General features: G+C 47.0%; 1 protein-coding gene across 2 annotated transcripts in view; it reads right to left on the reverse strand.

Annotated features, from left to right (window-relative positions):
* IPO9 (importin 9) overlaps positions 1–14,254 on the reverse strand; it is a 117,151-nt gene that overhangs the window by 10,102 nt on the left and 92,795 nt on the right. The window contains exons 20-21 of one of the 2 annotated variants that reach the window (XM_075910552.2): positions 5,968–6,101; positions 3,104–3,223 (exon numbers count right to left, since the gene is read on the reverse strand). In XM_075910552.2, coding sequence (XP_075766667.1) covers positions 3,104–3,223; positions 5,968–6,101 — 254 coding nt within the window. Of the gene's footprint in view, positions 1–3,103; positions 3,224–5,967; positions 6,102–8,428; positions 8,638–14,254 lie in introns of those variants that run through there. The other variant, XR_016347979.1, reaches the window with a different exon arrangement.

The following is a 14,254-nucleotide window of genomic DNA, read 5'->3' on the forward strand; positions in this document are numbered from 1 at the left end:
CTTACAGAGTTTCTTCTGCTAGTCGGACCTTTTCTCCAGTGTGTCCAGATAATTTTGAATTGTGACCCTATTGTCCAACACATTTGCAACTCCTGCCAGCTTGGTACAAGCTGCAAACCTTATACGTGTACCCTCTGTGCCATTATCTAAATCACTGAAGAAATTGAGTCCAGTATTCTTAGTAGAGAGTTTCCAGCTGCCCAGCAGAACCTGTTAAGACTCCAGCAAAGCATTCTCACTCACCCCTACTTAGCAACGCAGCTGTCATGCCAGCAGGAACCTATATTCAACTCCACGAAGGTGTCACTTCAGAGAGCTCCACAGCTCACCCAATGGGCTGCTAAGTGGAAAAAAAAAATCTCTCTGGCCACTGTGCACTCTGTGTGTTCACAAATGATGGGAATGGACAAGAACAATCACTAAAAGAAAAATTATTTTTTCTCTGCCCATTTTGACGTTGGAGGGATAGAGAAGGTGGTCTTCCACCACACCTTGGCTGTTACCAGGACCCCACCACATACAGGCAGGATGATCCAGGTGCATGTAATGGCCAAGAGAACATAAAGAATCTTCTTGCTCTGCCAACTCCTGTAGCTTGATCCTCCAGTTCTCAGCCAAGTGCTGGAGAAGGGCTGGAGGCTCCCAAAAGTAATCCAGCAGGCTAGCCGGGGAAGGTCCCATGACCACCTCATCCCACGGTGAGGAAGACTGGATTGCTGGTGAAGGTGCTGGGGCACCAGCCACGGATGGAGGTGGCGGCTTAGAGATGCGCACAGATTCCTCCACTCTGACTTCCCATACCAGACGCAGTGGAGCCACCAACTGCTGTTCTGATGTGGCCACTGAAAAGTGTGAAAGAAGGAGACATTACAACTGGCATGCCCCTCATATTCCAGTCACTGGCCATGCCATCACTGAGGCGCTGCAGTTGAGGAGTAGGCTCCAGTGCCCGATCATGCTAATGGGACCTGGGCGATAGGCTGAACCGGATCTCCACTCCAGAGGAACCTTCTTCAGGTGACCGGAGAGGCACTATCAATGCCCATGTTTGCTTACTGATCATGGCTAATGGCAACTCTTGATCAGACATAACTGATCAGTGTACCCTGTAAGCTGCATGCCTGTGCAGCTACTCAGAAGAGATTCAAATGCCGCCCAACTGATTAGCAAAGAACCCTCAGTTATGTTCTCTTTCTTTTGGGGGTGTACATTTATACATGCCTTGGTGCAGATACATTTTATTCTGCAGATGGATGGAAAAGATAAGAGGGAACAATGACAGTGACTGCTGGGGAGACCAGTGCCGAGGAGAAGTGGGGAATGTTCCCACTGCACTAACAATTGGAAGATGCCTTTAGAATGGCTGGCGAGAGAGTGAGCAAGGTGGGAATAGTAGGGAGAATGTCAACCCTGTGTCAGTGAGCACCACCAAGAGGATCTGGATATCAGTCTGCACAACCAATGATGCAAATGGGATTCTGCCCTGGGATTCCCCATGCAGCAGCAAAGATCAACGTCTTCTCAAGTAACTTGCCTCGTAAGGGGACTAATGGCAAGCTGACCCTCCTGGGGAGAGTTAGCCAGGTCCTATGGCACAGAGGACATCAGAGACCTGTGCATGCTCTGCATCTGTGGAGCTTGGGATGCCAACGTGCAGGCAGAGGTGTGGGTCTCACACTGCTCCCAGGAGTCAGTGGAGGGCCTTTAAAGAGGCTAAGAGCCAGGAAGGCACTATTGCATGGCTGCAGCATGACCTGGCAGTCAGGCTCAGGTCTCTTGATAGATGACCCCAGGGACTTTTTGCTCAGTGCCATGAAATGCTTCTTGGCCTCCTTCAGCACTGACAATGGTTAACAGTTCTGGCAAGAGCCAAGTTCCAGTAGAGAGCTGTGCATGGAGGCCGAAGTACTCAGTGCAAACTGCTTGGAAAGCTTGGAAACTGGGCAAAGGGCAGACTCCATCAAGAAAGCCCTAAGGTGGATATCCTCCCCTTTCTGGGTGTGGGGACAAAAGCTTTTATAAATTTGGGACTGCTCCTTAACATGCAACTTCCCCATGCAATTAAGATAACCGCTACTGGGGTCACTAACAGTCCAAGCAGGGTTTAACCCAGGAGATTGGGCATGTCCCGCCTAGGGCAAAGACCCCACTGGGACCCTAACTTCTAACTAACACTTAACAACAACAACAAACAACTTAACACCACCAAAAGCAAATAGTGTATGAAGACCCTAAAGTTCAAAAAGGAGAAACCTCGAGCGCCTGCTTAGCAAGGAAAGTCCTCCAACCGACCCCCAGAGATGGCAGGAGTGCAGCAGTCCAAAGGGCACCACTGGACCTACAGATATTGCTAAGGCACAAATCTCCAATAGCTGCCCACATGGGCACCTGCATGGCTAGAATGCAATTGACTGAGCAGCCACTCTAAAAACTACTGAATGTGCTCATCTCTTTGGAGAGTCCCTGGCAGAGCCACAGAAAGGAATTTAAAATGTGACCACTTCTAGAGGGATATGTTAAACACACACAAATGAAAGGCTTGCATTACACATCCCACTTCTCAGGACACCTCTGGTGGGGATGCCCAGCAGAGATGAGGCAGCTGCAGGGCAACTGGCTGAGCTTCTCCTCTCCCCCATCCAAAAATTGCTGTTTCTCCTTCCCTGCAGCTGAAGGCCCAGTGCTGCTGCTTGCTTTGCAGACTGCTCACCGCGTGAGTTGGGCAGTGGAGGCAGAGGCAATGTGTAGGACTCTAGCAGCAGGGAAACAGAAGCAGCTACAGGGATGGAGCGAGAAGCAGCTCAGCTGGCAGCCAGCCTCCCCCTTTGCTTCCTGCCTCCTTGGGTTGTAAGAACACACCAAGATTTACTAGGCCTTCCCCATCCACCTCGTGCACACCTCTGGTCCCTACACATTCCCAGTCAAGTTGGCCTGAGTCTCCCATTTAGTACCTTGATCTTATGTGCTGGCTGCCAACATTTGCTATCCTCCAATTCTCTAGCATAGAAGCTATTTTTAATGAGACTGCTTAGTTCTGCTAGCAGCTCAGCTGCTCCATTCATTCTTCACCACCTGAAGGGAGAAAGTTATCACGGTATCATACCTTGACTCCAGTCTGCAGCTGACTGGCGAGATGCATTCGCTTCCATTGCGTTAGAAAGTTCATTTATTATTAATTTTAAGATTTTTACTAACAACGGAATGTTTGTCCAGCGTTCAGGATCTGTAAAACCAGAGGAAGGAATACATTGTAACAAACTAAATAAGAATCTTCAAAGCCACTAAAACAATCCAGTTTTAATACATGCTAGAAATAGTCGCTGAACTACACTTTGGTGTCTGAAGTTGATGATGGAGGACAAAATCTTTTATCAATAAAATCTAAATTTGAATTCCATTATCTGTCAAAGGACAAACAGTGAAGAATCAGACCTGACAGATTTTAACTAATGATGGAACAAATACATTTTCACTCTCCATCTGTAAAATGGAGATAAAGGGCAGAGTAGCAGAAGTAGTATTGTGTTCTCTATTTAAATTGTAAGCTATTAGAGGCAGGTGCTGACTCTTCCTATGCGTTTTCACAAGGCTTAGCACACCTGGGCTCCAAGCTCAGCTGGGGTCTCAAGGTGCTATTTGTAATGTGACCTTTTATTTGAGCTGAACACTCTTTAGGACATTACTTTCATATTCATAAACTGTGCAGGACCAAAGTGTTACATCAAAATTTAACAATTGTGCACATTCAAGTCTTACATGGTTATGCAACACTGATGCATGAAACAAAAACACTAAAAAAAAAATTGGACCCAAAATACCTATTAATTTTGAACCAGCCCCCCAAAAACAAAAAGTGGAAAATGGTTAAAGTAATAATCAGATATTCAAGAGTTCTGTTTGATTGCTCAATTGTTAAAAGAGTTCTATTTGGATTAAGTATTGGAATAAAGTAAAGTTTTCTGACTGATTACTGTAAAGTGGATAAAATTAAAATCTTCAAAGAATAATGATTCAGGAATCACTTGGAACAGGGTCTGATGAACATTTGTGACTAACTCAAACACAGCAATGCTGACAAATTGCTTTAGTCTGGCAGCCTAGAACGATATTGCTAGAAAGGATCAGGTGACACTCAGGCATTGGAGTAAACAAGCATCTTTATTGCAAATACTCATTCTGCTTTGGACCCAAATTCTTTGTCCAAGTGAGACCCTTACTTGGTAACATGAACACCTGTATCATGAACAGTAATCATCATGTGATGAGTATACAGTAGAGTCCCAATTATCCAACCTAAACAGGACCGACAGGTGGTCGGATTACCGAAAATGTTGGATGATAGGGACTCTACTGTAGCCAGCGCCGCTTGGTCCCCATCCCTGCCTGGCCCTGGCCCCTTCCCTACCTGCAGCTCCCGGGCGCCCGGCCCCACTCACTGCCCCATGGCTCTCCTGATTCCCGGGTGCTGCAGGGAGGGGATGAAGCAGCACGAGCAGGAGCGGCATCAGTGGCTCCAGGAGAGCGATGGGGCAGCTCTCCCAGCCCATGCCCTGGAGCCGCTGATGCCTGCAGCTCCCGGAGACGAAGCGGTGCCAGCAGGAGCGGCATCAGTGGCTCCAGGAGAGTGATAGGGCAGCGAGCAGGGCCATTCTCCCGGCCTGCGCCTTGGAGCAGCTCCTGCCGGCGTCGCTTTGTCCCCGGGAGCAGCAGGGTCAGATAAAGCGGAATGTCGGATTACCAAAGGTCGGATAATCCGGACTCTACTGTAATTATACCCACCTGTTAATTATTTATAGCGCTTTTGGCTGAAGCATGCAGTCCTCAACACAAACTCCCTAAATCACTAGTTTGCAAGGGGAGGAAGGGAGGGAGATGTGACCCTAAATGTATATTTCAGAGAGAATAGGAACGGGCAAGAGCGAAGGAAGAGAATATTGCTTAACAGAGCATTCATAAGAAGTCACATCCTTGGAATAGCCACGTGCTTACCTATCCCGAGCAATCAGGAAGAGAGGAAAAAGGAGCACCAAAACATGCCTATAGACAGATTTCCCCCCCCCCCGGTGTTTTTTTTTTTTTGGGGGGGGGGGGGGAGGTCGTCTGGTATTTTTGTTTCAACCATCTGGCAACCCTAACCCCAGTCCCTTACCCCAAGCTCCTTTCTGCACCCAACCTCCATTCCAGACCCCACATCTCCATTAATATCATGGAATAGTGTGGCCCTTGACCACTTTCCAAAATCTTGGAGTGGCCCCCATCGAAAATTATTGCCCACCCTGATAAGGTGTTTATCCACACAAAGTTCCTGCAGCTTATTTTGGTGACGAGACAATAAATGTGCTGCAGCTGCTCCTTTAATCATGTATTCCCCAATGTGGCTTTTTAAGATCTCCATCCTGCCAGCTGTGAGCAAATCCTTGTGTCTATAACAGTAAGCTGCAGGACAGAAGTCTCAGATAGGAGACATTTTATCATGGGTAATCTGCCGGGTGAGCCACATCTGGCTCACAGGCCGTACTTTGCCCACCTCTGCTCTAACACCTAGTGGTGGTAACCTCAGTCATATGGCAAGTCAGTCTTTCATGTCCTCTACTGTGATTACCAATGTTGTCCACTGAAAGCTCATTACAAAGGAAATAACCAAGCACCCTAACAGCAATTTTAGGAAAGAACTTGCGCTAGTGACACAGCAATGAAAGGCTCCATATCTCAAGAGCTTTCTAATTTCCCTTTAAGTGTAGCAGCAATGTTCCCAACCCCAAACAAGAGTTTGGTAATCATAGCAACTATATTTAACTTGCTGACTTTGGGCAACTTCTAGTTTAAAAAAAAAAAAAGTCTGTTTTCAGAATAGCAACATACCCAACAAAACTCCAGGAGACCTAGAAAACCTTTTAGAGACTTTCCAAGTATGCCAGGAAAGAACGTTTACAGACCCAGCCTTGTTACAGCATTTGGATTACTTACTTTTGGCTGATTTGGATCGTGTGCGTATTCCCTCATCCATATTGAATATTTCTTCACCTTTCACCCTAATGTCCTGCAGGCGCTTGTCATCACTGTTGATGCCATACTGGAGCAGTTTACACAATGCTACAGAGCTGAGGAGGAAAAGTGTAGTGCATGAGCCTCCCTCATTCATATACATACTCCAAAATTTGTGTATCAAATACAACTTTATTCAGTTTCCAGACTCGCTCTCAAAGGTCAGTTAATGATAGTTGTACAAGAATTCAAAAAATGAACAAATATTCCACATCCACCCACTTATTCTGCTCATATAGTTTTGGCTACAGATATTCGGGGACATGAGTCCCTCCTCGTCTTCTTCCCCTTTCATCTACCACAAAGGACTCACATTATTTATGATTTACCTCAATTTCAAGAATCACTCTCCTCTCACAAACATCATGGCATCCCAACAACTTGGTCAAGAGGGCATGAACAAGATGCCTCATTAACAATTTAGGGGTAAAATGCATGTTCCCCAATCGTGTTTATAGCCCTTGTTCCAAACTGACATCTACTCATTCAAAAGCACCATTATAATACACATTGGGCTCAAAATGTGTGAGGTGCTTAATAAATAACACAACCGATTTCAGAAGAGTTTACAATCTTGGTGTTATGAGAGAAGACAATGGATAACTCTCTGAACATACATTCAATGTGCAGCAGTAGTTAAAAAAGCTAGCAGACAATCATGAATCATTAAGAAAGGGATAGAAAATGAGACAGAAAATACCTTAAAGCCTCTATATAAATCCATGGGACACCCACATCTTGAATACTGTGAGCAGATGTGGTCACCTCATATGAAAAAAGATCACAGCATTGGAAAAGATCAGAAAAAGGTAACAAAATGATTAGGCATACGGAATGGCTGCAATATGAGGAGAGATTAATAAGATTGGGACTTTTCATCTCAGAAAAGAGGAGATTAAGGGGGGGGAATATGATAGAGGTCTACAAAATCAAGACTGGCGTGAAAAAAGTGAAAGAAGAAGAGTTATTTACTCCTTCCCATAACACAAGAGCTGGTAGGGGTCACCACATGAAATAGGTAGTATATTTAAAACAAAAATAAATATGTCTTCACAATACAGTCAACGTGTGGAACTCCAGTATATATAGAGAGAAAAGCCTGTTGAGAGTCTTTGGGTTATGTTTAGAGGTGGGAGCAACAGAGGTGATGTTGTGGTTGGTGTCGGCTATAGTTCTTCAAACAACTAAGAGAACTTCAGGATCACAGGCCCTGGTTCTCATGGGGGACTAAATCATCCTGACATATGTTGGGAGGCCAGTTCAGCAGTACACAGAAAATCCAAGAAGTTTTTGCAGAATGTTGAGGATAACTTCCTGGTACAAGTGCTGAAGGATCCAACCAGGGGCCCCCATGCGCAGCTCGACCTCCTGCTCACAAAACAGGGAGGAACAAGTTGGGGAGGTAGATGTAGGTGGCAAGCTGGGCAGCAGTGATCATGAGATGGTAGATTTCGGAATCCAGACAAACGGAAGAAAGGAGAGCATCAAAATACACACCCTGGTCATCCGAAAAGCAGACTTTGACTCCTTCAGAGAACTGATGGGCAGGATCCCCAGGGACACTTACATGAAGGGAAAAGGAGTCCAGGAGAGCTGGCAGTATTTTAAAGAAACCTTACTGAAGGCTCAGGAACAAACCATCCCAATGCGCAGTATGAAAAGCAAATATGGTAGGTGACCAGACTGGCTTACCAGAGGAAATCCTTGGCGAGTTTAAACACAACAAGGAAGTGGAAACTTGAAAGATGACTAGGGAGGAGTATAAATATATTGTTCGAGAATGCAGGGGAGTAATAAGGAAGGTGAAAGCGCAATTGTAATTGCAGCTAGCAAGGGACGTGAAAGGTAACAAGAAAGGTTTCTACAGACATGTTAGCAATAAGAGTGATCAGAGACAGTGGGGGACCCTTCCTGGATGAGGGAGGTAACCTAGTGACAGATGATGTGGGAAAAGCTGAAGTACTCAATGCTTTTTTCCCCCCCGTCTTCACAGACAACGTTGGCTCCCAGACTTCTGCACTAGGTCAGTGTTTCTCAATCAGTGGTACGAGTACCTTTAGGGGTACTTGAGAGAAGTCTGGAGGGTACGTCTACACAACTGAAATTTAGAGAAAACTGAATTTGTTTTAAGTTTTATAGCGCTTTTTTAGGGGTACTTTTTACACCCCAAAATTTCAGCGCCCACCTGAGTGTGATTAAGTTGTTTAAACAAATGTGTTGCAATGGTAGAAAATAATGTGCATCCTAAAACTGTAGGTACTGGGGTACTTTTTTTTTTTTTAAATAGGGGTACTTTATATAAAAAAGGTTGAGAAACACTGCACTAGGCAACGCAATATAAGAAGGAGGTAGGTAGCCCTCGGTGGAGAAGGAAGTTACTCACGTTGACGCAGTAATGATGGTTCTTTGAGATGTGTGTCCCCTTGGGTGCTCCACGGTTGGTGATGGGTCGTCACAGTGCCGCAGATCAGAGTTTTGAGCAGCAGTAGTCAGTTGGACCGCGCATACGTGGCAGGCGCCTCGCGGCATTCGTGCCATTTTGCACACGTGCGCTGTCCATATCCCGCCAGTTCCTCTCGTCTACCCAAGTATCTGGAAAAAAGGTAGTGAAGGAAAAAGACTCTAGAGCAGGGAAGAGGGCGGGCAGTGGATCATACACAAGGACACACATCTTGAAGAATCGTCGTTATTGCACCAAAGTGAGTAACTTCCTCTTCTTCAAGCGATGTCCCCAGGGGTGCTCCACTGTTGGCGACTTTGTAGCAGTACTTGAGAACATCTGGACAGTGGGTCCCAGAGTCATGGTTTGACTGTTGTTAAAAGCACTGCTGAGGCGTCAGCAGCCAAAAGGTGCACAATCGCACAATGCTTCGTGAAAGTATCAGTAGATGACCGTGTGTATGCACAGCAGATGTCTCGGAGGGGACTCCTCATAAGAAGGTCATGGATGTAGCTATAACTCTTGTGGAATGAGCTCTGGGTTCTACTGGAAGCGACTTATTCCATATGGAGTAGCTCATGGTGATGCATGAAACTGTAAGTCTCGAGATGTGCTGAGATAATAGTGGTTCACCCCTGGAGCAATCCACTAGCGAGACCAGTAACCATTGTGACTTTCAAAAGGGTCAGGTTCTAGCTATGTAAAAGGCGAGCGCTCTGCGTACGTCAAGGGAATGCAGGGTTGCCTCTTGAGGAGAGTTATAGGGCTTTTGGCATAGAAGGAAGGAAGGGTGATTGGTTTGTTCACGTCGAACTCAGAGCACACTTTGGGGATGAAGGCTGGGTGAGGCCGTAGAACAGTGGTCTCCAACCTTTTTACACCCAAGATCACTTTTTAAATCTCAGAACAGGCAAAGATCTACTGCCCCACCCATTCCTTGAAGGCCTGCCCCTTTCTTGAAGCCCCGCCCTCTCTATTCTCCTCCTGTCCATCACTTCCTATCCTCAACCCTTACCTACACACTCTGATAAATAGTTTATTTTTAAATTATGCGATACATAAAATTAAAATCAGGTGTTTATAGTTATGAAATAAATGGTCTGTTTTTTATTCATGCTATTTAAATCTAAAATGAAGCATTTATAAGTATACATTTTGTGGGGACAGAGTTCTGCGGCTGGGGGCAGGGGAGAGGGAACAGGGTGCTGGGAGGGCAGACAACAGGGTTCTGCCGCAAGGAACAGGGTTCGGGGACAGAGTTCGGGGAGTGGGGCGCCAGTGGAGGCAGAGTCCCCTGCATCTCCCTCCTCCCAGGATTCTCCCCTCCCCCCAGGGAAACCAGCCCGTGCCTGCCCCGGGGCCGACCCCACGCGGTGTAGGGAAGCCCCGAACGCGTCTGCCCCGGGGCCAACGCCCCCCGCCACCCCCCACGTAGGGAAGCCCCACGCACGCCTGCCCAGGGGGCTGACCCCCCCCATGCAGGGAAGCCCCACGCACGCCTGCCCCAGGGCCACACCCACCCCCCCACGCGCGCACACGCACCGGGAAACCCGCTGCGCCTCCTGCGGGGCTGACTCACCCCTCGAGGTAAGTAGTGGGGCTTCTCGGGGGTGGGAGGGAAATGGGGGCGGGGCAGACGGGACGCCTCGCGAGCGACTGGTCGAGGCCTCGCAATCGACCAGTAGCTCGCGATCGACCTATTGGTGACCACGGCCATAGAATAACTGTCATTGTAAGATAGAATACCATGGTACTGCCATCAAAGCTGCAAGCTCACTGACTCTGTGCGCAGCTGTAATATTAAACAGAAAAACCACCTTGGGTGTCATCGAGAGTGAAATAGCCAAAGGTCTGAAAGGTGGTTGAGTAAAGGTGTCTAGGACTGAGCTGTAGGATGGAGGTAGGGGTCTGCGAGGCGGGTTAAAGTTGGTTAACCCCTTTAGGAATGTTGGAAGGACATAATCACCGTGAGGTGTACTTTAAGAGAGGCAATAGCTAGTCCTGACTGCTTTAAGGAGAGGACGTATTCAAGGATTTGATGAAGGGGTGCTGCATATGGCTCAACACGTGTAGCAGTGCACCAAGAGATGAACCTATGCCACTTCTGGAGGTAAGCAGAGCAAGTGGTATCCTTTCTGCTATGCATCAAGATCTCTAACTTGTGCAGAGCAGAGATCTTCAGATGCGAAGAACCAACTAGGAACCAAACTGTCAGATGCAGGGTCTGGGGCAGAGGGTGCCCCAGTCCTGAGTCAGTAGATCGTGGAGTTTGGGAAGGGCATATGGTGAGTGCAGAGACATTCAGTAGAGAAAAGGACACCAGAGCTAATGTGCCCAGGAGAGTACTGTGAGAATCACCTTGGCTCCAACCCTGTTGATCTTTGAGGATCCTGGGAATGAGCGTGATGGGGGGAAATGCGTATAGGAGAGGACCCTCTGCCCCAGTTGAGAAGAAAAGTATCTCCCTAGGGATCCCTGACCGATGCCCGTTCTGGAACATGTCAGCACTTTGTATTTTTGTAGGAGGCACAAAGGTCTATTAGGGGAACGCCCCCAACGGTGGAAAATATGTTAGTGTATGTCATATCGAAGTTCTCACTCGCGGTCTGTTATGAAACGTCTGCTCGGAGAGTCCACGGCAGCATTGTTGATTCCAGTTAAGTAAGACGCAATTAGCATGGTCTTGTTGCAAATGCACCAGTTCCAGAGGTGCCCTGCAAATGTGTACCTGGAAATGCTTGCAGGTGTTGAAGACTGCCCTGAGTTGCAATATATTTATGTGGAAAGTTGTTTCTCATAGTGACCTCGCCCCTGAGCACCTCAGCCCATGAGGGAGGCATCTGTAGTAATGCAGGCAGAAGGTTGAGGCTGATGAAATGGGACTCCTGCAAGGAGATTGCATGGCTCGGTCCACCATCTGAAGGAAGTTATAACAGAGGATAGAGAAGTCACCCTTTTGTGGACATGGTGTCCTGTTGGAGTATACAGAGATGCTACCCAGTGTCAGAGGCAGTGGAAATGTAGTCATGCATGGTGGACTACATACATTGTGGCAGCCATATGTTGTAGACATGTAAGTATCGGAACTGTAGGACTCATAGTATAGTTACAAGTACACCGCAACAAGGTCCTGGATGGCTTGGAACCTCTGGACAGGTAAGTAAGGGCATGCAGTGGTGAAATCGAGGTGAGCACCTATGAATTCCAAAGTTTGGGAGGGCGTGAGTGTGGATTTCTGGTTGTTAATGGTCAGTCCGAGAGATTTAAACATCTGCCTGGCTATAAGTATCATATGGCATGTCTCCACTGAGGATGGGCATTATATGAGGCAGTCGTCGAGATGGGGAAGATTATAATGCCCCATTGACGTAGGTGTGCCGCTAATACCGCAAGCATTTTTGAAAACACCTTGGGTGCGGGGAAAGGCCAAAAGGGAGCTCTCAAAAGAGGAAGTGCTCTATGCTGACCGTGAATCGAAGAAACCGCCTGTGAGCTGTGTGGATGGTGATGTGAAAATAAGCATCCTGAAGGTCAAGGGCTGCAAACCAAATCCCTGATGTCTCATGCTGGAATTATAGATCCAAGAGTTACTATTTTGAACTGCTGTCTTTAAAGGTAACGGTTGAGCATCTGGAGATAAAGTATAGGTCTCCATCCTCCTTTTTTTCCCCCCTAGGTGAAGAAATAGCGAGAGTATAATTCTTTGCCTCTGAATTTGTCCAGCACCCCTTCTACTGCTCCGATGGAGGAGTCATCGATGGACCTTTGTTTTAGCAGATTCTTGTGAGAAGAATCCCTGAAGAGGCAGGGTGGTTGGAAGTAGAAATAGGAAGGGGATGGTGTATCCTGATGAGACGATCTCCAGGACCCAACGATCAGACATGGTGGACGACCAGTGTTGGTTAAAAAAAAAAGTCTGAGATGGTGATGGAAAATGGAAGCCGCGTGATCATGTGAGTTCGCAACAGAGAGGGTTTGTAAGCCGTTGACCAGGAAGTCAAATTTGCTGTTTGATGATTGGTTCGAGGTGTGGTTGGTCTGATTACAACTGCTTTGGGCTCTGTGTCTTGCCTGTGACTGATCAAAACCACGTTGCTGTCCAATGTAGCAGTAGTCATGACGTCTCTGATAAGGTGTGTACCGCTCGCACCAGTATGGAGATGTATACATACCAACGGTACAGGGAGTGGTACGGGAGTCCTTACTCGAATGGAGGACCTCATCTGCCTTTTTGGCAAAAAACTTCTGTTCATCAAATGGGAGGTCCCTGATTTTGTTCTGCAGCTTCTGTGGGACTCCAGGGATTTGTAGCCACAAAGCTCTTAGCATGACTATTGCAGTAGCCTTCGATTGGGCAGCTGTATCTGCCATGTCCAACGTGATCTGGAGGCCTGTCCTAGCGGAAGCATAGCCTTCTGGAACTATGGACTTCAAGATTGGTCTCCGAGTCCGGTAAGTGCTCCATGAGTGCTGTGAGCTTGGTGTAATTTTTGAAGTCATGGTTCGACAAGAGTGCAGAGTAGTTGGCAATGCATAGCAGGCAATGCAGAGTAGCAGTGTTGCAGAGTAAACTTTTCTGCCAAACAGGTTCATACATTTACTTTACTTCTCCACTGAAGCATTCTTGTACTGGAGAGCCTTGGACCTGTGACGAGCCGCATCTATGACCAGGGAGCTGGGCTGAGGGTGAGAAAATAAAAATTCCATTTCCTTAGCCAGAACAAAGTATTTTTTGTTTGCTCTCTTATTGGTTGGTGGGGCAGAAGCTGGGGTCTTAGCTCACTGGGAGGATTGAAGGTTTTTGAGGAGGTGGTACTGTTTGACTGGATCTCTGTAAGTTGGACCTCCTGGCTAGTGGTGAGTCTCTTAAGCAATTCCTGGAATTGTTTAAGATTCTTTGAAGGTGACTTGTCCCCTGGGATTACAGTTTCATCCAGAGATATCTGTAGAAGTATCAGGCTGCTGTTCTTCAGAGTCTGATGACTGACTCTCTTCAGGCTCCGACTGGTGTGTTTGAGGGGAAGAACTCTGAGGTGGTGGTGGAAGGTGTTACTTGTGAGGAGGTACGAAAGCAGCAGGATACCAATTTGCAGGTGAGGACCTGTAGCAGTAGAGCAACTAGTGTCTAGGACGTGGAGGCTGGTGATAGTGGTAGCCAGTCGACCTATAAGGTGGGTGGTCATATTAGTAGCTATGATAAGAACGGCCATACTGGGTCAGACCAAAGGTCCATCTAGCCCAGTACCCTGTCTGCCAACAGTGGCCAATGCCAGGTGCCCCAGAGGGAGTGAATCGAACAGGTAATGATCAAGCGATCTCTCCCCTGCCATCCATCTTCACCCTCTGACAAACAGAGGCCGGGGACACCATTCCTTACCCATACTGGCTAATAGCCATTTATGGACTTAACCTCCATGAACGTATCTAGTTCTCTTTTAAACCCTGTTATAGTCCTAGCCTTCACAGCCTCCTCAGACAAGCAGTTCCACAGATTGACTATGCGCTGGGTGAAGAACTTCCTTTTATTTGTTTTAAACCCGATGCCCATTAATTTCATTTGGTGGCCCCTAGTTCTTCTAGTATGGGAACAAGTAAATAGCTTTTCCTTATTCACTTCCTCTACACCACTCATGATTTTATAGACCTCTATCATATCCCCCCTTAGTTTCCTCTTTTCCAAGCTGAAAAGTCCCAGTCTCTAATTTCTCCTCATATGGGACCTGTTCCAAACCCCTAATCATTTTAGTTGCCCTTCTCTGAACCTTTTCT

Source organism: Pelodiscus sinensis, chromosome 27 (assembly GCF_052426305.1).
Source record: "Pelodiscus sinensis isolate ZL-2025 chromosome 27, ASM5242630v1, whole genome shotgun sequence".
NCBI lineage: Eukaryota > Metazoa > Chordata > Testudines > Trionychidae > Pelodiscus > Pelodiscus sinensis.